The sequence below is a fragment of the Protopterus annectens genome, chromosome 2.part1, assembly GCF_019279795.1.
Source record: "Protopterus annectens isolate FY-2018-M chromosome 2.part1, PAN1.0, whole genome shotgun sequence".
NCBI classification, from domain to species: domain Eukaryota; kingdom Metazoa; phylum Chordata; order Ceratodontiformes; family Protopteridae; genus Protopterus; species Protopterus annectens.
This window is the reverse complement of record NC_056729.1, coordinates 1,878,965,391-1,878,991,414: the sequence shown is the minus strand read 5'-3', so window position 1 is coordinate 1,878,991,414 and position 26,024 is coordinate 1,878,965,391. Positions and strand designations below refer to the sequence as shown.

Sequence of the window (26,024 nt, the reverse complement as noted above, 5' to 3'; positions counted from 1 at the left end):
CTTCCTTGTTTGTTCAAATACCAGACCACCGACATGTTGTCTGTCTGAATCACAATCGTGCCCAGAGGAAGAGAGTCCTAGAAGTATTGCAATGCTAAAAGTACTGCTCTCATCTCTAGGACACTAATGTGCAGATGTGTCTCTTGGTCAGTCCATGTGCCTTGGGTAGTCTTTCCCTGAAAATGCCCCCCCCCTGCCCTATCAGGGAAGTGTCCGTGGTCACAATGGCTGCTAGAGGGGGTAGCACAAATGGGCGTCCTATCGTGACATGGAGTGAGGTCAACCACCACTGCAGGTCCTTCTTGCAGGAATTTGTGATTAGTATATTGTGATCCATGGGTAGCTAGCTCCTGGTAAGACCACTGAGTGAACAACAGCCATTGAAGAACCTGCATGTGCATCCGAGCAAGTGTTATGGCTAGAACTGCTGCTGCCATCATGCCTAATAGTTTCAGAACGTCTGATGCTGGTGCTTTGTGTTTTGATAACAGGATGCTGACATGTTGACGAATTAGAATGACTGTTTCCAATGGAAGTCTTAGAGTGGTGGTGCTGGTGGTGTCCAACTCTGCCCCAATAAAAACGATATGCTGTAATGGCGACAAGGCAGATTTTTCTGAGTTGATTGTAATGTCAAGATGATTGCAGAGCGACAGAGTGGACTCCCTGGCCTGAATGAGTTGATGGCTGGTGGTGGCAGTAAGGAGCCAATCATCTAGGTACAGAAACACCTGGGATCCTAGACGCTTCAGGTGAGCCATGATCACTGCCATGCATTTGGTGAACACTGTGGGGGCTGTAGTGTGACCAAAAGGCACGGCTCAAAAGTGGTAGTGATTGGCTCCCAGGCGGAAGTGCAGATGATCCCTGGATGGTCTGGCCATTTTTATGTAGTAGTATGCATCCTTGAGACCTATCGAGCACATCCAATTGTCTTTCCCTAAAAAGGGACGTATAGAGTGAAGCGTGACCATCCGAAACTTCTCTTTCTTTACGTATTGGTTCAGTCTGCTGAGGGCCAATATGGGTCTCCAGTCCCCTGTCTTCTTTGGAACCAAAGAGAATCTTGAGTAAGTTCTGGACCCTGTTTGGTTTGCTGGGACTGGCTGGATGACTCTTTTTCTTAGCAATGTTTGAACCTCTAAAGTTACCTGTTCCCTGTAACTGGGTGGAACATCCGGGATTTTTCTTAGGATTAGCGGGGGTGTGACGAAAGGAATTAAATACCCTCTGGAAATGATACTTTGTACCCAGCTGTCTTTTTTTATTTTGAGCCAGGCGTCTGGGTACAAAGACATGCAACCCCCGACTGCCTCCAAAGCAAGACAGTCGGACCTCCTCTCAGGAGTGCTGGTAGGGCTTCCCAGAGAAGTGATCGCTGTCAGCCTGGTGTTGTGGACCCCCTCTGCCGCGAGGGCAGCGTCTTCCATTATTACCCCCCTTCTCTGCCCCTGGAGGGGGGTTCACCACGTGTGTCCTGAAAGGCTCCTTGGGTTTTTCGGAACCACATCTTTCCTCCCCGTTGACCTATGGGGTAGGGTCAGGTAGGGATGGAAAAATGGACCCCAATGGCAGAGTCTTTCCGTCCTGTTCACACCTGGTTAAGGTTTCCTTCACTTTAGACCCAAAAAGGGACGAGCCATCAAAGGGAGTGTTCATGAAGGATGACTTGAAGGGTTCCACAAAGGAACACAAGCGCATCCCGGAATGTCTCCTAAGAGCAGTTCCTTCACCCACTGCCCTACACGTTCCATTAGCTGCATAGGATATGAGACGCATGGATGAGTTGACAATAGAATTAAGGGTAGTAAGCTGGGCAGCAAATTTGTCAGAGATTCCTGCAGCCACTGTACCCTAAAGAGTATCTCCCAACTCCTTAAGGAGATCTCTTTGTAATCTAGTGAAATGGGTTAAGTAGTTCAGCAAGCGGACAGCAAAGGTCGCTGAACTGAACATGCGCTTCTCATATCTATCCATAATCTTGGAGTCTCTATTAGGAGGATGGATAGATGAGGAAGTCTCAGACATTTCCTTCTTGGTGGCCGCCGCCACCACCATAGCATCAACCGGAACACCTTTAGTCAAATATGCTTTGTCCAGTGGTGCAGAAATAAACTTATTAGGCCTCCTAGGGACAGTCTCCATAGTATCCGGAGACTCCCACACCCTTCGTGAGACCAGCTGCATCAACTCATCGAAGGGCGGTGTCACCCAAGAGGTGAAGGGCTGAGACCCAAAAGCCTTCAGGAGAACTGACATCCTCAGTAGGGTCTTTGGACTGCCAGTCACCCCTCTACCTAAGGATCTCAAGAATCTCAGCGAATGAGATATCCTCAGAGGAGGACCCTTCTGACTCATCTAAGTAAGTATCCGATGTGAGAGACTCCTGCGAGGAGTGTAGGTGCTTCCTCTTGCACAATCTCTTCCTGGGAACCTCATCAGTGGGGGCCTCTGGTGAGGTCTCAGAAGAGCAGGGGCCACCCACTGGGGCTTCCTGAGGCTTTGGGTCTCTACGTTTGGTCAGGACGTGTGATGCAGAAGCAGACACAGGCACTTTTGTGGAGGAGGAGGGCAGACCCGAGGTCAAAGATGTCCTGGGAGACATGACTCTCCTCATGGCATTGAACGCACCTCTGCTCCAATGTGAGGGAGCCGACGGATCAGAGGAAACCATTGACAACCCCGGCACAGGGATAGTGGGCTCCGAGCCCGAGGTAGGAGTCGAGCTGAACTGAGCTGAGGCCCCGACAAGTAAAGTCAGAACCGACAAGTCGGTTAGACTGTCCTCCCCGGACCCGACCAAAGAGTGTCAGCTCCTGGAGTCCTCAATAGGCATTGACGACGTCAGAGTACATGAAGCCGAAGACACTGGGGCAGGCGTAGGTTTCGAGGGTTCCACTAACATCAGGTCCGCCTCCTCCAGCTCCAAAGGACCAGCATGGCTCGGAGGAGGAATAGTAATAGTCGATGCAATGGTCTTCGGCTCCAAAGGCATTTTGGGCGAAGCCGATATCATTTTGGCTAATGCCAAACAGCTTCTGCACCACACAATCCAAGTCCAGATCTGACAGGATGACAGAAGATCGAGACGACTGTACCGAAGGTGGTACCGACTGGAGAATAGGACTCTTCGGAACTTTGGAGCCGAAGTCGATGACTTCTTTGATTTTTTTGAGTCCAAAGTCTTGGAAGACTTTGAAGACCGACTAGAACCATCCTGGTCACTCAAAGCTTCCTGAAAGGAGGGCTTCAACAAGCCTCTATCAATTAATTTCCTCTTCCTTTCCTGCAGGACCCTAGAGGAGAAGGAATGACAAATGGCACAACTGTCTTGCAAATGCAGAGCCCCTAGACAATAAACACATGACATGGCTGTCTGTGATTGACATTTTCTGGCCACATTTTGGGCACTTTTTGAACCCAGACTTAGGCTATCTTGATCAGCCATAGCAGAAACAGAAAGTATTTGCTGTTAATACGCAAAAACTACAACAGTAAATTTTCTCAGTAGCAAATACAGTCAAGCCTTAATAAAAGCAGGCTAAACACACTCACACATACAAGAAGTGATACCACACAAGCAGACTATGCAACAAAAAACAGATAGCTGCTAAAAGAATAAGCTTATCTAATACGAACGCTACTAAGCCTATACAGGCAAGATATATCACACACAATCTGAGAAAAATACAACTATAAGAAAAAATGACAAATGTCACTAATAACCTTATCTACACAACTAGGTTTACTGTACAAGCCTTATATAAAATTCAACAGTTACACAAGCCACGCCTAGAAGAACTACTACTAACTAGGCCCAAAAGAGACCAAATAGAAATATAAGAAATGGGAAGGGAAAACATACTCAAAGCTATAATAGCTTTATAAACAATGCTAGTTAACTACTATACTACCTATCAAAAAATGTTTAGAAATATTTTTTAATGAAATTTTTGCTTATCTGGCATAAGCCAAGTCAGAACCTCCAATCTGTTGCAGTGGCAAACTAGATCTAAGGTAATTCACAGGTGCATTATGGGATATGGACTTGGCCTCGAGCTATTTGAAGACCTAGAGCTTTCAATTGGCTGTATCGGAGCCGATGGATTGGCTCCGAACCCATCAGTAAAGAATGAACGGTGAGATAGAACAACAACACATCAGTAGTTTACATTCCATACACGCACCCACTCTCTCTGGAAATTATGAATTGTTTTCATATTTTGGTAAATAACTTTGGAAGGGAGCATGTCAATGTGCTAAGTAATACCTCATTTTGAAGACAGTATTAATAGTTCCAATAGGGTAAAAGATAAAAGAACTGTGTCTGTATGCTGTACACATGTACAGATATCACACTTTGTTTGGGACTGAGGTTATGGAAATTATGATTTATTTTTATTATTTGGTAAGTAACTTTGCTAGGGTCCATGTTCTTGTGCCAAGTCATATCTCATTTTGAAGGCAGTGTTAGTCCTTACAACATGATAAAAGAACTGTGCCTGTATGCTGTACACATGTACAAATATCACAGTTTTTTTAAGACTAAGTTTATGGAAATTATGATGTTTTTTCATATTTTAGTGAATGACTTAGCTATGTAAAAATGTCAACGTGCTAAGTAATACCTCATTTTGAAGACAATATTAGTCCTTACAACATGGTCAAAGAAATTTGGCCTTGCACTGTACACATGTACATATATCACAGTTTGGTTAAGGCTTACGTTATGGAAATTATGAATTGTTTTCATATTTTGGTAAATACCTTTGCAAGAGAGCATGTCAATGTGCTAAGTAATACTTCATTTTGAAGATAGTGTTAATAATTCCTACATGGTAAAAGAACTGTGTCTGTATGTTGCACACATGTACAGATATCAAAGTTTGTTTAGGACTTAGGTTATGGAAATTATGATTTTTTTTCATATTTTGGTAAATAACTTTGCAAGAGAGCATGTCAGTGTGCCAAGTAATACCTCATTTTGAAGACAGTACTACTCCTTACAACAGGATAAAATAACTGTGTCTGTATGCTGTACACAGGTACAGATATCACCGTTTGTTTAGTCTTATAGGATTATGAAAATTATACATTTCCAATACTTCTCATTATTATGCCCATATCTTTGCAAGGGAGCATGATGATGACAGAAATAATGCATTATTTTGAAGTTGACATTGAGCCACACAACTTGTACACTGATATGCAGCCTCTGTCTGTTACATGTGATGAGATATTATGCTTTGTTTATTTATCAATTATGAGAAATATAATATTAATCATATTTCTGTGAATATCTCCCTAAAGGAGCATCACACAGTAATGGTTAATGTATTGTTTTAAAGCTGACATTCATACAAACAAACTGAATACAAATTGTATGAGTCTACATGGTACATTGACCAAGATATTGTGCTTTGTTTTTCCAAAAAGGTAAAAAATATGCACGATATCAGCATTCCTTGGCAAATATTTAATAATAACTTATATACGCACGATCAACATTTACACTGTTGGAAAGGTCAGTGTCTGCTGAACAACTTTCGCATTTACATTTTTAGTCTAGCTCTTATAGTTAAACAGTTATGAACATTTGTTTTCTGTATGGTATTACAAATGGATTTTCTGAAAATGAGCTCAGACTGCACTGTTGTTCCTATGGTGGAAGTAAGCAGGCAGCATTTTCTGAGTTGCTCCGGAGTGAATGAGTTAATCTTCAGTCATTGTTTTAACACTGCAGTCTTCAGTGGTTAGTATATATATATTTTTTTATACTGAAATTTGGAAAGAAAACTGGTAAATGAATGGGCTGATTCAAATAAGACTCCAAAGCCACCTTGGGAAGAAAGGCATGATGGTTCTCAAGGTAACTATCTTTATGGAAGACCAAATTAAGAAGAAACAAAGGAAAGAGCCTGAAGATCAGATAACCATCTTACTGATGCAATAGTTGCCAGAAAAATAATTTTCGGTGGCAAAAGTTTCTATGATGCTGTGACTGCTAGTTCCAAAGGAAGTTTGGTTTGAACCTGTAACAGCAGATTGAGGTCCCAAGAAAAAAATGGGTCATGAACAGAAGGGTGTAATAAAATGGTACCTCTCAAAAAGGTCTTGGAGCTTAACAGCCACCAGAGAAGTAATATCCATGCTAATATGAAAATTGGAAATGGTTATTCTACCATTAAAATGCAATTAGCCGCTAAGACCACAGTCAAAAAGACAAGCCAAAAAAATCAAGAATAGAATCTAAGGGTGCAGAAAAAGGACCTTAGCCCTTAGACAACTACAGGAGATTCCAGCCACCACCAAACGTGGTGATGACAAATGTTTGCTAGAGAAACTGTAAAGTTCATAAGTTGAGTAAGACAGGGCCACTGAAGTGCCAGAGTCCACTGCTGTACCCTGATGTGAAGCTTTGTTAATGGAACTAAACAAATAAAGGTGGCCATATGTGGAAAGGGGTGAAAAACTGAGGCCGCTTGCAGTTTGTGAACCTGGTGGATGTGAGTAGCCTGTAAACAAAGAGAAATTAGTCTTGATAACTGCAGTTTGGCTGTCTGAGTGACTGTATCCTAATGACAACTCACAAGTTCCAGTACTTGAACCAGTGCTAGGCCAGAGTTCATACTTCACTGCTATGTCCAAGGGCAGACACAACTGCAGCAAGGTATCTCGGGCCTTGATTAGCGACACCCTCGTGGAAGAGGTGTCAGGAGTCATTCATCCAGGTGGGGGCAGATCTTGAAATCCTGCAATCTGAGCCAGGCTGCCACTACTGCCATGCATTTGTTGAACGGATTGGGATTGGTATAATGCCCAAGGTTTTTACTTCACAGACACAAGGTACAAGGTTTGATTCTCATCTTTGAAAGGGAAACTGGCTGGGCTTAAAATGATCCACAAGGGCAGCTAGCCTAGTACTTTCCTATAAACACCTGAGGAGCTGCAGTGAGACCAAAGGGCATTGCCCAAATCTGATAATGACTGGTTCCCAGCCGAAAGTACAGAAACATCCTGAAATTCCTTGATATTTTTATGTGATAGTAGGCATCCTTGAGATCTACTGAGCACATCCAGCCATCCTTCCTAAGAAGAAGTAAAATGGACTGCACTGTGACCATCCAGACTTTGGTCTCAATTGGTTCAACTTGCTGAGATCCAAAATGGGTCTGAGGTCCTTGTTTTTCTCTGGTACTAAAAGAAATCCCAAATAGACCATGGATCCTCGATGGTTTGTTGGGACCCCTTTACTGCCAGGGTGGCATATCAGTAAAAGATTTTTGGGAGTCCACTGGAGTGAAGAAAAAAGGAACTATATAAGCTCTGAACACAACTCTCAACACCTGTGCATCTAACATGATCACCTCCCCAGCTTTTGGATTGAGAACCAAATGCCCCCCAACTTTCACCAGAGTACAGCAGTTAGGCAACCCTTCAAGAGTGATGGAAGGGCCTACCTGAGAAATCCCCATGGAAGCCCTGATTCTGCGGACCGCCCCTGCCATGAGTGATGGTCATTGTAGCTACCCCCAGCCCCTGCCAGGAGTGCCCTGAAAAGGTTGTTTCAAACTGCAAAACAAGAGATAACTTTCCACCCTTCTGGATCCTAGAGAAGGACTTCGGAGGGGGGTTGAAAGGCAAAGTCAAATAGCAGAAAGTGTCTTCCTTTTATGCTCTCTCCTAGTAAGAGTCTCTTTGAACTTTGTGCCAAAAAGGAAAGAAACATTAAATGGAGCATTAACAAATGAAACCTTGAAGCAGATCACAAAATTCCATAAGCACATCCAAGTATGGTGTTACCTGTGCCTGCCGCACGGGACGTTCCGTCTGCTACATTGATAACAGACTCATGTAAAAGTAAGATGTAGACTGCATCATAGACAACTGAGCTTCAGTGTCTTCTGAGCATTTGGAGGCAGCTGAATTTTAATGACCTTTGACATGGCAGTGATAAGGTCTCCTAGAAGTCTTGTCAAATCAGCAAGATAGTGTCCACATAAGGCAAAGCTGGTTGGAGTGTACATGGACTTTCCCAAATGATCCAATGCCCAAGACTCTCTGCTGGGAGGATGGACTGCTAAACTCTCCTTGGAAATGTCCTTTTTTTGTGACTGCTACAATTAAGATAGCGTCTACCACTGGGCCCTTACTACAGTGGGGTCTGTCTTTGGATAGGGACCAAAATTTTATCAAGTTTCCAGGGGACTGAATCCACCATGCCAGATTCTTTTCAAGCCCTCTGAAACACCAGTCCCCTGTCTGGAGGGGGGACAACTCAGAAAGTGGATGGGCCCATGCCAAAGGCCAGCAGAAACAACTCCTCCTCCTCCAGGTAAGGAGCTTCGGTAGTCCACCCTCCTCCGTGCTCTTTCAACAATTCAAGCAAATCACCAAAACTGGTGTCTTCATGTGGATGGAGATTTGTGGGAGCCCTCCCCTTCACTGAGGTCAGTGACAGTGACCTCAGTGAGGGATTCCTTGGGGAAATCCTAGTGCTTCCTCTTGCACTTACTCTTCCCATGCACCTCTCTGGGTGGAGGAGGAGGAAACACAGAAGAGGCATGGGTCCCTATATGCAGGGGAGCCTGGAAACCCAATGACATGGGCTGTCCTGGAGCCAAGTGATGAAAAATCCATAGGTACAGATGAGGGAGAGATTGGGATGCCTCCAATGAAGCTGCCAAAGCTCCTGTCTCCAAATGGAGAGGATCCTCTTCACAATGCTGGACGCTGAAACCAAAGCGAGACAGCCGGACCCCATGCTACCTGGATCCAAAAACCCAAGTGAGATTCTGCTGTCCAGTGCCACCTTGACAGGCTCCAACAGCAACATCTAAGCTGATAGTCAAAATGCCCAGAGGCATGAATGACTCCAAAACATGGAAGTTTGACCCAAACCCCAAGGCACAAGTTCTGAAAGCACTGGAGTTGAGAACATCTCCAGCACCTGAAGTGATCAGCACTGCCGGGGGAAGGCAGCTCAGTCAGACCCGAAAGTCCCAGAAGCAGGGAATGAACTACAGCACTGGGAGCTGAAACTTAGACCTTGAAACCAAGGAGAAGGGGATGATTCCTAGCTGCATCTGGACCTGAAGAAAGGATTGTATCAGCTGCTCCTGATTCAATGGTGTGAGGCTTCCAAATAACCTAGCAGACTTGGAACAAGAAGTCACTGAGGGTGGCTTGGACAGCCTCCTAGTAGTTTTAGTTTCAAAGATTGGATCCAGAATGGTGACACCTGGACCTGAGAAGGAGAAGGCCCTGGAAAAAAAACTCTGCTGGAGGAATTGGACAGAATAGTGAATGGAGCCTGCCCAAAGAGTCGGAAGGACCCTTACATAGAAAAATACTTGGAATGCTTAGGGTAGAGGAGTTGGATGAATCAGAGAGTGTGATGACTGGTGATCGGGGCCAAAGTAGCACAGAAGGACCTGAAGGGGGTGCAGCCAGAAGGACCTAAAGGGAGAGGTACCTCTGGCTCTGGTTGGCCCTCAGTAGATGAGCAAGAGCATTTGAGTTCTTCCATTTCTTTACTCCTGGTCTTAGACTCCTTATATTTAGATCTCTCCTTCTCCCGTTTATCTGGTTTCTTGCTGGGGGAGAGATAGGACAAAGAAGCAGTTGAAGGCAGGAGAAGGCTTTTAATGACCATCTTTGCCTTTCTTTCATTAAGGGCTCCAGTGCCAAAAGTGACAGGGGCACAAGAAAATAATTTTCTTGGGTGGCGAAAGCCAGGGTACCTCTTTTTGGCTAGGCTTGTATAGGCCCTGGGGCCAATAGCCTAGTACCTACCTATGAACCTATAAGTGGATCAGGCCTGGTATCAGTAGATGCACTTATCATAGGCATCTTGAAAAGGCAATTTACGCCCACAGGAGACACATTTTTAAACCCCAAAGCTTTTTCCATATCTATGTGGAAGAAAGAAAACATAACACAGCACAACAATGAGAAAAATCAAGAAATTTCACTATACTATCATAAGAAATACTCAGAAAGTATTACTTTGAGAAATGACACATTAACCTACTACACACAATTAATATAACAAAGAACCTTTTTTTGAAAGAGAAAAATATCTATCACCACCTACCTACCTGGTTACCTACTAAGAGAGAAGCACTTACCACCACCTACGCCTACCTACAGCAAAAACTATTTCTAATACTAATACAAATAGTAATACTAATACTATGCTACTATGATAGAAGAGGCACAGTAGTATGACTAACATAGTCTGTGTAGGAGTTAAATGACCTGAGACATGCTTCTCTGGATTACATGAAGGGACATGTTGTTGAGCTCTCTATATGCCTTGCATTTAATAGCATTCTACCTTCACCAAGGATGATGGCAAAGTATGAACAACAGATGACTGACTTCAATAATTGGCTTAGTTTCTGACGTCTTTCCAGGGGGATTCAATATCTGTTAACATGGAGGGGGGCACGGTTAACAGATCACTTGCTTTGTAAAGAATAGTCTATACCTGTCTTCCCTAGGTTTCTGAATATTAGTTAAAACTTTATCCATCCCATGCAGCCTATCTGAGGCAATGCCAAACTGACAAGCATACTGACAAAGCAAATAAAACACAAAGAAACTTAAAAGTGTCACTGCTCAGTGCTAGGAGCCTAAACAAACTGCTCAATGCTAGGAGCAAACTCCACACTCTACAAGCTCTTCTCACCCAGGAGAATATAGACATCTGTGCCATTACTGAGATGGTTTCAACCCTCCGAAGGTACTATGGCAGCTGTAAGGCTTCAGTGCCTTCTACACATTTAGACCATCAGCTGCACAGACAGGGACTAAAGGTGGAGGAGTCTCAATCCATATTAGCAACAAGCATAACTCTATGGTGGTTAAACAGAACAATGCCCTGGAATTTATCCATGTGCTAATCACCATAGACAAAGTCCCATACCATATCCAAAAAAGTTATAGATCACCCTCTATATCCCTAGAATCCCATAGCTCATATCTAGATGTATTGGAGACATTCAACATTAAACCAAATACCCTATTCATGAGAGACTTTAACTACCTCTCTACAGACTGGGAAACATATACTGCCTCATACTCACAGGCACACCAATTCCTAGACTTTATTAACACAAATAACCTTGACCAGATAGTGTGCACAAACACCAGAGGTTCAAACATACTGAACTGGTACTCACCAATATGGAATAGCACTGCCCCCCACCATGACATATCCTCACTGGTGAGATCAGAACACAAAGCTGTGCTCTTTGAAATATAAATCAACTCTGTAACCCCATCAAATCCTGTAACAGTTAGGAACTATTCCAAAGCAAGCTACACCATATTAAGTGATAGTTTAACAAAATTCAATAATCCTCCCAACTCTGAATTCATAACAACCTACCGGAATTGTTCAGAGAGACCCAGTACAACCATGTAAATGGCTGTATAGAGGTCACTGTACCTACTAGAAGCAAGTCCAAAACAAACTCTAGAAACAAACCAGGCAGGTGGAATCCAACTAACAAAAGGAAAAAATCAGGAACAGCACCTCCAATAATGACAGGAGCTCTCTAATTAAACTAAACAAGAAACTAAGAGAACTAATTAAGCCCAACAAGGCAGATTACAATGTCAATATAGCATCACAGGCTAAAGAAAGCCACAAGGCCTTCTACAGCTATGCCCAAAACCTCAAAGGTAGCACATACTAGTGTGCCCAACTGGTGGTCAGTGTTGCCACCTTCACTGAGCACAGCGACATAATGAATTTGATGGCTGATAAATTCAGCTCAGGCTTCACCCCTCCCCCCGCCTCACTCCATGAAATACATACTAGCATAACCTCCCCCCTCTAATTATTAACAGGGAGCAAGTCCAGGTGGCACTCACTAAGGCCAAAAACACAGCTTTAATGGGACCCTATCAGGCCATTTGAGTCACTTTTCAACTATAGCCTCAAACCAGGCTTTGTACCATAAGATTGGAAGACTGCAATGGTTATCCCACTTCACAAGTGTGGACCATCAACCGACCTCGGATACGACAGACCTATTAGTCTGGTTAGTCTAATATGCAAAGCTATGGAATGAATTACCATGGAAATGATCAATAAGGACACAGACAATCTTCAGACACAGGACACAACCCAGTTTGGTTTTGTCATGAGAAAATCAGCCTACTACACCTAATGGCCTTCTTTGAGAAGGTTACCAAGGCAATGGATGAGGGGAAAACAGTGTATACCGCCTATGTGGACCTGGCTAAGGTATTCAATACAATACCCCACTTGGGTATAAATAACAAGCTCATTGAACAATGCACAAACCCCTACATAACTCACTGGACTGTCAGCTGGCTCACAAACAAGACCTAGGAAGTCAGGATTGGTGAGATTACCTCTACTCAGAGACTACTCACCAGTGGGGTACTTCAGGGCTCTGGGCCAGGACCTCTTCTATCTGGCATCTACTTTTAGGAGGTAAAGGCTGATGTCAAGGGCCTTTGGCTGACCAAGTCTGCAGATGACAGCAAACTTGGAGGAATTACAGATTCCCACCATGACACAAACATCACACTAGAGGATCTAACACAGACAAATGACTCATGATAAAGTTATGGACTAAAACTCAATGTCAAAAAATGCATTATAGTGTCTTTTGAGAAAACTACTACCCAGGCTAATTACTCCATTGATAAGACACCCTTAAAGAGTATTCCAGGATCTGGGAACCTATGCAGATGGTAATCTGGTCTTTGACTTAACATTTATTCATTTATTTCAGTTTGGTGACCGGGGAAGTCCACTTGTCCCATGAGTGCCTGTTTTCAGTGGAGGCCTGGGGAGAAAAGCTGCACTATAACATAAAAATTAGATAAAAAAGTAAGTAAGTTACAAAAATAAAGTACAGTTTACATGAATGAACATTCTGTATCAGGTTTAGTTGACAAAAGACAATTTTGATGTATCTGGAAGGCTGTACTATTGAGATTCATTTAGGAAATACCTTCATAACAACTGAAGTGTAGTAACATTTAAAATGACAATCGATTAAAGTAAGGAAACAGTTTACATGCATTCATTCAACATAAGAAGCTATTTACAAGGTAGATATAGCATCTTCAGAAGGAATTGCAGAGAGCTAGAGACAGCTCAGGGAACTAGTTGTTGGGGTGTTAGAGAGATTAGGAGCCAAGGAGTAACACCTCCTTAGGGCAGTTGTTAGAAAGAGTTGGACAGGGTGAAAGCAGGTGCATTTCCATTTGGAGTGCAAGTAAGTGAAAATCTGGGTTGGTTTTCTGAGTTAGTTATTGTCCTAAGAGTTGAAGGGAGAGAATTCCATTTCTTGCCTAGTGAGAAAGAGAGGAGAAGCTGACCGGCAGGCCGTTTTGGTTTGTGGATAGTAATTAGGTTTTGATTTTCAGATCTAAGAGGTTTATTGGGGGTGTAGGGGGGAAGGATGTTTATTACAGCTGGACATATATTTGGGTGAAATACAAGTCTGTGTGCTGTGGTAAGTTGGAGGTAGTCTAGATAATTAGGGAGTTCTAGCCAGTTTAGAGAATTGTGTATAAAAAGAGAAACGGCTTCAGGTAAAACCCAGGTGCACAAAACCAGAACTATATAGAACCAAAAATACACCGAGGTACCACACAATAGCGTCTTTATTACACAAAAAATAAGAACAGCGGTGAGTGCTTTCACAAAACTAATTGCTTCATCAGATGAAGCAATTAGTTTTGCGAAAGCGCTCACCACTGTTCTTATTTTTTGTGTAATAAAGACGCTATTGTGTGGTACCTCGGTGCAGTTTAGAGAATTAAGGGTATGGCAGTGATGGGTGGAGTTTTTGGATCTGGATGCAAATTTGGAGATTTTGTTATAGCAGTTTTCCAGTTTAGAGATGTTGGTGGCGGTCAGGTTAGTTAGAAGAGGGGCTCCATATAACAGGGATGGGAGGAGGTAAGTAGTAGCTAAAGTATGTCTAGTGGAGTTTGAAAGAAAGAGATTGTTCCTATAAAGCATTCCTAGAGTTTGGTGGGTTTTCTTTATATTTTGTTGGATATGGATATCGAACTTGAGGTGTTAATCAATAGTAATGCCAAGAAGTTTTGTAAAGGGAACTACTTCAATGGCAGAGTTGGAAAGGCTGAGGACTTTAAATTAATTTTTGTCAAAAGAGAAAGTCTTGGAGGGAGAGAAAAGTAGAAGTTTAGATTTATTTGCATTTAGAGACAGGTGATTTTGTTGCATCCAGTTTTCAGTAACAGAAAAGGCAGCTTGAGTTTTAGTCAGTAGTTCAGGGAGGTTTGAGGCAGAGCAGTCTATCGTAGAATCGTCTGCATATTGAATGATTTTGGCATCAGGAATGGCAGAGTGAAAGTTATTGATAAAGATGTTAAAAAGCATAGGTCCGAGGATGGACCCTTGAGGGACACCAGTTGGGGTAGGAAGAAATGAGGAGATGGTGCTCTTCCATTTGACTACCTGAAATCTCTCTGACAGGTAGCAAGAGAACCAGGCGACAGTGTTTGGAGAGAGAGAGATGTAGGTTAGAGAGATGATAGATAAGGTGGTTATGGGAAATAGTGTCAAAAGCCTTAGAAAGGTCGAGTAGAACTGTCTACACTAAATGTCCTGAATTTCGGGCTTGGTTGACAGTTTCTAAGAAGGAGAGTAGAGCGGTTATGGTGCTGTGGCCAGGGCAGAAGCCATACTGGGTAGATGTTAGGAGTTGGTTTTGGGTTTGGAAAGGCACAATACAAGGGCAAAATGATTGACTTCAACAATTGGCTAAGCTTCTAGTGTCATTCAAAGGGGATCCAGTATATGTCTGCCTGGGACGTCATGATCAATAGACCACGATGCTTTGCCAGAGATGGTCTGCACCTGTCGCCCCTGGGATTCAGGTTACTGGCTAAGGCTCTTGCCACCCCTATATTGCCTTTTTTAGGCAAAGTTCAAAGGACAAAACCACCACCGTAACAGGTACAAGCATGCAAAATCTGAAGGTAATGCTACTCAATGCTAGAAGTCTAAACCTCAAAATGCACTCTATCGAGGCACTCCTAAAAATGGAGAACATCGATATCTGTGCAGTAACTGAGACCTGGTTCAAGGCTCCAGAGAGCACCCCTGCAATACTAGGCTACAACTCTTACCACACTTTTCAGCTACCAAACCAGGATCGAAACACTAAAGGTGGAGGAGTGTCCATATTCACCAAGGATATTCACACCACCAGTTTAGCTACCCAACACAATGCATCTGAAATTCTCCAGGTGCAACTAATACTAGGTAAGACTGCAATCCAAACTGTAGCTTGCTACAGATCCCCCACCATGCCCCAAGATTCTCACTACACCTTTCTAAACATATTGGAAAATATTAATATACAACCATACACCCTAATACTGGTTGATTTCAACTACCCTGCCATTAACTGGGAAATCTACTCATGCACCAACACCTTTGCCCAATGGTTCTTAGAATTCATAAATTCCAATGCCCTGGATCAACTAATCCATAGTCCCACCAGGGGCTCCAATATCTTAGACCTGGTCATTACCAACATGGGAAATCGATGCTCCACCCCTATGGTCACCCCCTCGTTGGTCAGGTCAGACCATAGGCTAATCACCCTTAACATCCACATCCCACCCCACCCCCCAGTAAGGAAACCTCCATAAAAAACCTCTCCAAGGCCAACATCATGCTACTCAAGTCAGAAGTTACAAACTTCATGACACCCATGCAGACGGGAACTGAAAGTTCGACTGCTGAGTCCTACACTAAGGCACTGTACGAGCACATCCACTCATGCATGAATCGTGCCATCCCAAATAGAACCAAGATGCTCTCCTCCAAAAAAAGGAAGCCAATCTGGTGGTCCCCTGCCATAAACAAACTTTACAACAAAAGGAAAAAACTGTTTCAGAAAAGAGGAAAATCCCAGGATGCAAAAAACTCCCTTACCAGCCTCAGTAAGAAGCTGAGATCCCTCATAAAATCCTCCAAAGCTAGTTACGAAAATACAATTGCCAAAGTTTCCAAAGACAACCACAAGGCATTCTATAACTATGCCAAGAATCTAAATGGCAATGCTCAGATCTGCTCTGAGCTACAACAGAATGGCATTAAATATACTGATCCCAAGGATATTGCCAATATCCTGGCAGATCGATTCAGTGCCAACTTCACCCCCCTCTCACCCCCTAAATGGCCCATCTCAATACTGGAAGATTGCCAAGTTCCAGTAATAACGGCCACACAGGAAAAAATGCATTCTCCAAAGCTAAGAATACAGCATCCATGGGACCAGATGACATCCCGGGCTGTGTACTACATGAACTACAAAATGAACTGGCACCTCACCTAAGTGTCATGTTTAATCATACCCTCGTCTCAGGTTTCGTGCCCACTGAGTGGCGCACAGCTACAGTTATCCCACTCCACAAGGGGGAATTCACCTTGGATCCTGGGAACTACTGCCCCATCAGTCTGACGAGCCTGATCTGCAAGACCATGGAACGTATTATCATGGAACTTATAAACAAAGACACTGGCAACCTTAAAACACTGGACCCCACCCAGTTTGGGTTCGTGAAGGGCCGATCTTGTCTCCTGAACCCTACTGACTTCTTCTAATCAGTCTCCAGAGCCGTGGACGAGAGTAAGGCAGTCCACACAGCCTATCTGGACCTCGCCAAGGCCTCTGACACCATCCCCCACTCTGAAATCATAGATAAACTTACTAAGCTGGGCATTAATCCCTACATCACTCGATGGGTTGCCAACTGGCTTACTGACAGAACCCATACTGTAAAAGTAGCTGACTCCAAATCCAGCTCCAGACAAGTGACAAGTGGAGTACCTCAGGGTTCAGTCCTGGGACCTCTCTTGTTTGGCATCTACTTCTCTGAAGTACAGGCCAACACTAAGGGACTCTGGCTAACAAAGTTCAAAGATGACTGCAAACTGGCAGCCATTATTGAATCCCCAAATTATGTGGATACTCTACAAAAGGGCCTAACAGAAACAGAAGCTTGGTGCCAAAGCCATGGGTTCAAGCTCAATGCCAAGAAATGTATAGTTATCCCCTTTGCGAAAATGAATTATCATATAGGTGGCAGTACACTAAACATTGAAAGTGTGATAAGAGACTTAGGGACGCAGGTGGACAGTGGTCTCACCTTCAATAACCACATCGCCACAACAGTCAGGAAATCCTTCTATGTGGCACACCTCATCACTAAGGGCTTTTCATCCAGAAAAAAGGAGGTCATTGTCCCACTGTACTCATCCCTCATTAGACCCATTATAGAACACAACACCCCATTTGGTATGTACCTCTCAAGACATCTGCAACAACTGGAAAGGCCGCAGAAATACCTCACTAAAAGAATCACAGGCCTAAAGCAGATGCCCTATGCTGACCGCCATAAAAAACTCCAGCTATACTCTGTCGCATTTCGTCTACTCCGAGGCGATCACTGCTTAACATACAAGGTCATGTCAAACCCTGAGCTGTTGGACATGCTACACTTAAAGAAATCCTAATCCCTCAGAGCCACACGCTCCAGGGATCTAAATCTTGTCATCACAATAAACAAAACATGCTGGAGGGATAGGTTTCTGACCCAGAGACTCCCCAGACTCTGGAATAGACTGCCCATACATGTCAAGCAGAGCGCCTCTTTGGCCCTCTTCAAAAGGAACTTTCATGATTGGATGAGAGAAAGGAAATTCACCCCGGGGATCACGTCAGTCTCCCTGCTAGACAGGGGTCCAGAGAAGTAAATAGTGTGGGAAGAAATAGCCAGAGAATTGTTATGGCTTGGCTTGTATAGGCCCTAGGGCCGATAGCCTAGCACCAGCCTATGAATCTATAAGTTGGAGATGGATACATTTTTCTAAGATTTTGGAGATTGGAGACAGCAGAGCAATGGGCTAGAAGTTTGAGATGTCAGTATTCTTGCTACCTTTGTGGAGAGGAAGAATGTAAGCAGAACACCAAAGTTTGGGTACATATGGCTCCTTTATAGATCTGTTGATTAGGATGCTAACTGGGAGTGCAATACTGTTGGCTGCGCATTTTAGGAAGGAGGAGGGAATATTATCAGCAGCATTGGAGCAAGGTTTAAGTTTGGATAGGAGTCTTTTTGTGAGATTAGTAGAGACTGCTTAAGCTCAAACATAGGCTGGTTAGGAGAAGGGGAATGGTGGTTAGGTGGATTATTGTTAGAAAAGGTCTTGGTCAGGTTGGAGATAGTTTCAATAAAAAATGAATTAAATTTGGAGCTTAGTTCAAGGTCAAATATACTTGGGTCAGGGCAGGGGTTATTCTTGGAGCCGGGGTTGAGAAGGGAGTTTATGGATTTCCAGAACTGTTTGGGGTTATTGTTATTGTTTTACTGGAGTTTAAAGTAGTAGGATTTTTTGTCCTTTGTGATGTGTTGCTTTGCGAGGTTACGGAGTTGTTTGTATTCGATCAGGGTTTTGGGCAGTTTGTTGTTATGGTAAAGCTTCCAAGCTTTGTCCCTTTGAAGCATAATTTGCTTGTTTTCTTTGGAGAGCCATGGAGCGGTTTTAGCTTTTATTCTTCTGTTTCTTAGTGGTGCTAGGGAGTTTACAGTGTCGAGGAAGACAGAGTTGAAGTGTTCTATTGCTTTATCAAGAGTAAGAGTGTTTAGGATTTGCCAGTTTATTTATTTGAAGATATTTGAGAAGGTTGAGGGGTTGAACTTGCTAAGGTTGTGGGTGAGAATGTAATGATGCTGATGGGGGGGGGGGCTAGTTGAACGATGTATGAAGGCAGGGAGGTGGTCGCTAATGGTGTCGGGAATGGTACCAGAGTAAGTTATTTTATTTGGATGGGTGACTAGGATCCAGTCTATAATGGATCCTGGGGGATTTGTTTTGTTGGGTCGAGTGGTGGACCAGATTACTTGAGTGAAGTTATAGAGGTTGATGGATAGGGTGGGAGAGGGATTATTGAACTTATTCCAGTCGAGATTTACATCCTCTAGAATATAGGTTTCATAATTCATTTCGGATGAGGCCCACAGGAGGATATCTTCGAGGGTACAGATGTTGTTACCAGGAGATATATAAAGGGCTATGATGTAGATATTTTTGTGCTTGTTCATTTTTAGTAGACCAACTGTTAGTTCGGTATTGTTGAATTGTGGGATAGGAATTTGGAGGGGAATTAAGGTAAGAAGATTAGAGTAGATAAGGGCAGTGCCACCACCTTTTTTATTTAGTCGGTCAGTTCTGAGGGACTGAAATCCTTTAGGCAAGATTTCAGAGTCAGAGATATGGGGCTTGAGCCAGGTTTCTGAGATAGCTAAGATGTCAGGTTGGTTATGAATTAGCCATGCTTGAAAGTGGTGAATTTTATTGTTGAGACTTTGGGCACTGAGAGTGAAGAATTTTAGGGTATTATGGGGGGAGGAGGGGGAAAAAGGTGAAGGAGGGTTTAGTAAGGGGGCTTGGCCCCGGGTTGGGATGGATATCCTCAGCAAATATAAGGTTGTTGAAGGAAGGAGTTTTTAGCCATTTGGGTTTACTTCGTATATGTTTGGGAGGAAATAACATTGGTTTAGAGGTAAGTATTTTGGCTTTAGAGGTGATAATTTTAGGATAGAATAGATGCAAGGGGTGGGGTTGAATAAGGGAAGAGGAGATGTAGTAGTAATGAGAGAATGAATATGGGAGCAAACTGGTGAATGTGTCAGTTTGAGATGAAGGTAGGAAAGGTGGAACATAGGAGGAGTATGCGCTGGCGTAACACAGGGGAATTAGGAATACAAGGAGGAAGCAGGGGCCAAAGTAGTAAGAAAAGATCATTCCATGTCACCTAACTTATAAGTATGGGCATGGCATCCAGGCCCAAGGAAGTCATAGTGCCACTTTATTCAGCACTTATCAGACACATCATTGAGTATAATGCCCCCCTTTAGCATGTACCTGACCAAACACATGCAGCAGTTGGAATGTCCACAAAGGTTCCTTACCAGCAGAATCAAGGGTATAAACACACTGCCCTGTATGGATAACCTTAGGGCCCTATCTCTATACTTTTGTCTCCTACAGGTTACTGACAGGCTTGGCTTATAAGGCATCCTTGGATCTAGTTTTGATGGACCTTCTGCACATAAGTAAAGCAAATAGCATCAGAACCACTGGATCCAAAGATTTAAATTTTGCTTGTGACATAAATAAGACATACTGGCAATCAGGGGATTCCTATGCTCTGGAACAGGCTCCCTGTCCATGCGAAGCACAGTCTATCCCTTACCTTATTAAGTGCAACCTTAAACAGTGTATAGGAAATCAGAAATTTATCCTGGGTCTAGTCCCCATTTATCTGACAGACAGAGGCAGACAGTAATGCCCAAACTAACATACCCCCCCAACATAACCTCTAGAAACTTCCATGATACACAGGGACAAGCTGTTAGCTTAGTATATAACTATGAACAGCAAACAAATATATAAATCTTTAAGAAAAAAATTTATCCAAAAAGGATACACTGGTGACGGAGCTCTCAGACCATGATCTGAACTCAATGGCAGCAAACGAGACCTGAGAAGTTGCAGTTAGAACTGGGAGTTATGGGTAGGGGAGGCAAAGCTCCTGGACTGAATATTCTGAGAGTGCCAACATCAGATATGAGTCAGATCCAATAACCCACAAGTTAGGATGGATGAAAAAGGCAACATCGGATCAGGAGTTATGTACACACCATAACATGGGATCATTTTCATCCTAGTCCATGTGATACAATTAATGGTTACTAGGCCACTTGTTGGCTCTGATCTGGCCTTCTGACAGTGCTCCTTCACTCTAATTTCTTCAGAAAAAAATTCTTCCAGTAATTCCTTGTGCACTGACTGACTTCAGATCAAGTTCATTGGGTCTAATGATGTTAGAGCACGGTGAATCTTTTGTTATGCTTACAACTAGGAAGGAGCAGAGAGCTTTAGGCAGGCCTATCAGGTCCTTAAGAAGAGCTAACTATTTTGCAGAGGGAGGGATGTCATACTGGACAGACTGGGATGGAAAAGATCCAGTGTTACTGTAAGTGCATACTTCCTATATCCTGTAGCACTGAGATCCCAATTTTAGATGTGAGTTTTGGTGTCAGAGTGCTGATCAGGAAGAGAAGTATCAAACATCCATAGACAGATGTGTATTTGTAACAGGAAATTGGGGGTCACACTTAGTGCTTTGGGGACCCCTGCTGGAGGCAGGGTTCTATACAAGGCTAGGCGGAGTCTGTCAGAATTGCATACTCAACCTCTGCACTTCCACACTTCAGGGAAAAAGTAATGTCAGGTCTTCCTCAAAGAGGCTTTCATGTCATCTGAACTTATCCCCCTCCAATCTCTTCACTCAAAACCATTGGCACAGTGGGTGATGGTAATACAGCATGTGTCAGATGACTTTCTAGCTGAGACATCGGAATAAGGAGACAGAGAGAGAGAGGTAAAACAAGATGTATTAAGATGATGAGTCAGTGGGAGAAGTGTCTTAAACAATGAAATGACAGAAACAAAAGAATATGTGCGATGTTTCAAATAATGTTGTCAAGCACTACCCATCTGTCACTGTTAGATCATACCAAGTAAAAACAGCCTGGATATGTACGAAGTGTTGTAAACCCGGGGAAGGCTGTTCCTTTTGTATTGTCAGCTATGCTCTTTAACTCTCTTCTCTATTTTTTTTTTTTTTTTTTTTTTTGTGAAAATAGGAAGATTGTTTACTTTGTTTAGTTTTTATTAGTGAGGTAGTGACATATTGGTACAACTTTCTGTTTTCAAGGTTGAACATCAGTGTCTGGCAGTTTAGCAAGTTAAAGCTACAAGGTGTTGACCAGCTACATCTTACATTTCTAGGTTTGATAAAATCAGTTTGCCCTCACAAACATTGCGAATTTTCAGCATGTCATTTAACCAAATAAAGCTTCTGGGTCACCCCTAAAATGTCACTTGTGTCAAGTGGGGTTATCTGGTTAACAAATAAATACAACAAAAATAAACAGGGGACTTTGTTCTGCTTAACTGACCTTACCAGAGCTACAACAGTACACAACTACAAGTTGTGGGACTCTGTCGTCTAAAACCCATTTCTGTAGGATACAGCTCAGACACTCATGGTGTATTACTTTAATCATTGCTCCAGATTATCCAACATGTAAATTTCCTGAGTGACAGAAACTAAATGAAAATATCTGAAGATCATTTCCTAAAATGTGGGGAGAAAAATATGGCAACACTCCCACTGTCTGAGCCATGGCAGGAGCTGTGCTGGGATTTTGTATCTATTCCCTCAAAAACCAAGGCTGAGAAACCATAGATGCATTTCCTCCAGCCCTTCCTAATGATAAATGCTCTGAGCAGTAAGAACTTTAGGAAGAAAGGGATGAAGTAAGGACAGCCAAGCCAGGGCAAATGTCCTTTCATCAATTTCTCTGAAAAAAGTCAGCTACACTTTTACTAAGAATAAATAGCAAACCAGCAACTTGAATGCTTTTAACAGGAGTAATGACAATGTCTTCATTTCAAATTGTAATTTTCTTATGTTTTATTTTGCACAAATTAAAAATCAATTTATTTTAAAAACAAAGACTTATTTTCCTAAGGTAACCTGTAGACATGAATAGTAATAACTTTCTATTTTGTATTACAGCCTGGAAAAGAAGCTTCAGCAAATGGCTACCAGCCTGTCAATATAGTGCGTCCCCTCCGTCCTGCACCTATTCACAACAGCCAGAGCCAAGGTATGAGAGAACTGAAACCGTTGAGACCTGCACCTCCCATTGGAAAGTCACCCATGCTTCCTGGGAAGAAAGAAAGCCATCCTCCAACTGGAAGCTCACCAACATTCCTTACAAAGAAAGAAGTTCCTGTCAAGAAACCAATACCTCCTGCTAGCAAACCTTTTGTGTTCCCTGTAAAGTCAGAAGATGATGCAATGAAACCTATACCTCCAAGAAAACCTCTACCCATCCAGCCAGCAAAGAACATTCCAGTAAGTAAGCTCTAACTACTGACCCACAATCCTGTTACAATAGCACAGAAATTCTAGACAGAAATACCAGAAAATATCTGCAAAGTGAAGCACAAGCAGTAAATGAAGTTTTACAGAAACACGCAATCACATCAACATTCAAAACAACACAATAACAAGGGGATATAGAAAAATCTCATTCAGACCCATATTGCATCTGAAGAATTACTCAAACTATGGTTGATCTAGTAATAACAACTTAAATAAATAAAACTGGAATGTCTGGTGTCAGATAGCCTACTGTACAATACACAAACGTTAAAAGATACGATATGAACATGTGTTTTGCACTTGTTAGGACTTTTTTATCATCTGAATCTGTATTTCCCTTACAGAAGAATTGACACATATGGATTGCTAGATATGTTAACAGTTTGCTGAAAGTTCTTATGTGATATACCTAACTGTCCAGTCATATCTAAGTGTATCAGCATTTATAGATAATGTCCACATTTATACTTACTTGCAAATTTTTTTTTATTTATATATATATATATATATATATATATATATATATATATATATATATGGTTTACCAACATAATGTTGAATGCTAAATGGTTGAAACTGAATTGGTTGAACACACTATATTGAATGATCAAAATGTTGAAATAAAATGAGTCTAAACACACAATGTCGAAAGTATCGAATTTGCCCATTTCTGCACTGTAGTGCGATCTTGGAGTTGATGTATTTAAGTGTGTGTGGAGGGGGGGGCACAGCCCCCCTGCAACATAGTAGGGTTGATTTTGTTGCTTTTTCAATTAAATGATTGTAGACATTTTGATAATTCAATGTTTTGGGTTGAGATGTTATTTTTCAACCAAATGACTATTAGACTTTATGAAATTCAACATTATGTTGGTAAACACACACACACACACACACACACACACACACACACACACACACACACACACACACACACACACACACACCAGACTATGATCACTGTTCCATTGGTAGTCAATGGTCCATTCAGTGTGGTAACACTGGGAACAGAACATGTTTTACTTAGATTTCCACAAGAGAGAGCAAGCCCTTGCATGTGAGCTACAATTCATTCTACTAGCTTGCCAAGTTTGTTTGGCAAGTCTCCCGCATTCATGTAGCCTGCCTTACAGCAGAAGAGGTTCGTAGGTTCATACCTGGCAGCAAGTCTTCAGACTGTTGCATGAAAAATCAATAACAGGACAGTGACCAAAGGTAAATTCAAACCTTGTACCTTCCAGCTGTGAGGTAAAAAAACCTTAACTATTATGCCAATTCGCAAACTCTTAAGTACTTCCCACGTCACGATTTGAACTCTGTATCAACTGCTTGTCAGCCCAGTGCTTAAACCACTCTCCCACCTTTCCCTTTTGATGTGATGATGTGAAACTGCTTTGAGGCAATGGTGAGACTCCAGTATCTGTGTAATTCTTGAGTCCTTGCCATACAGGCCATACCTGATCTTTATGTCTCCATTCACCAGTACTATCAGGGCAGAGGCTTGATCAGCAAAGAAATATTGTGAGACATGAGGGACACCATAGTGAATGGAAAGAAAATGTCACAGTGTAAAAACTGAAAAAGAGTGGGGCACAGGGATCAATAAAATTTAGAAGGACTTGTAGAGGATGATGATGTACATGAATATTATACTGTTTGAGAAATAGTTAGAAGAAGCAGTGAGAAGGAGTGGCTAAAGGGTTAGCTCACACTTCTCAATCTCTTAGCACAATAAATAATGGGGAGGAACAAAGACCCAAAAATAGGGACAGATTTTAAATATTGCTCTTATAAACATAGAAAGTTGCTAGAATAAAAGGTTTTGTGTTATCATGAATTTCTTGGTGGCTATGAACTCTAAAACCCAAATGTCTGTCATTGTTTACTGACTTCAGGTTTCAATGATTTGACAGAATACCACAAATTTTATGAGGAAAACACCAAATATTAGGACATTCTGCGAAAATCTGGACAGTTGACAGGTTAGCTGTAGTAGCTGAAGAGGCAGTTAAATTTGTAATGTTTGTGTTACTTCAAGATATTAATGCTAATAAGTGATGCTTTGATGAGCAGCTGAGCAGATGGGGGCTCCCGTCATGGTAAAGTCCACTGAACATCTTCTACTGTTCCATAACTCTTTTCAAGCATATCGTTTACAGTAACAGCAGCACTGGTAATAATGCTTGTAAGGGGGAGGGGCAGGTGTTCTCCCTTAACCTCTCACTCTACAGTTAAATAAAAATTCGATGAATGAAGATAGTAGCAGTTAAGGGGCGATCCCATACAAGTACAGACAACATGGTGGCTCAGTGATTAAGATCTCTGCCTCAAAGCTTTGAAATCTGGGGTTCAGTGCTTAATCTGCAGTCACTGTGTGGAATCTGCACAATGTTCCCCTGTCTGTATATGATTTATCAAAGTAATTCAGTTTCCTCCCTCCTCCCAAAAATCATGCTGATTGACTGGCTACTCTAAATGCTCGATATAAAGAGAATATATTGCATTAACCCTTGCCTTTGTGGCCTAGATCATGGCTGAAAAACAGTTTTCTTGTGCAACTGAAGATTTGCTTCTTCTAGTTCCTTTGGTCACTTTTAGCCATTGCTAGAAAAATAATCACAATGAATTGTCAGAATGAACAAGATCTTTTATTCAAGGACTTTATAAGTTTAGCTAAAAGTGTGTGTAAATAAAGAAACGCAAACTATTCTAAGTAGAACATCTACTATGACTCATAAAAGAATAACCTGGCAGAAACTGCAAGTTCTACTGGGCAAATAATGGTGTTATACTTCATACTGAACTTTGTCATGGATGACTGTTGTTGTTGTTGTATCTTTCGGCTTTTCCCGGTTAGGGGTCGCCACAGCGGAACTCCGGTCTGCTAATGACTGGCAGTAGATTTTTACGTACCGACTTGCCAGGCCTGACGCACAACCTTCAACGAAGGTACGCTCATTCACA

General features: G+C 42.4%; 1 protein-coding gene across 1 annotated transcript in view; it reads left to right on the top strand.

The window, feature by feature from the left end:
* LOC122794677 (disintegrin and metalloproteinase domain-containing protein 33-like) overlaps positions 1-26,024 on the top strand; it is a 2,280,125-nt gene that overhangs the window by 2,037,477 nt on the left and 216,624 nt on the right. Inside the window, exon 21 of the mRNA XM_044063306.1 lies at positions 22,689-23,030. Within this exon, the coding sequence (XP_043919241.1) occupies positions 22,689-23,030 (342 nt within the window). The remainder of the gene's footprint in view (positions 1-22,688; positions 23,031-26,024) is intronic.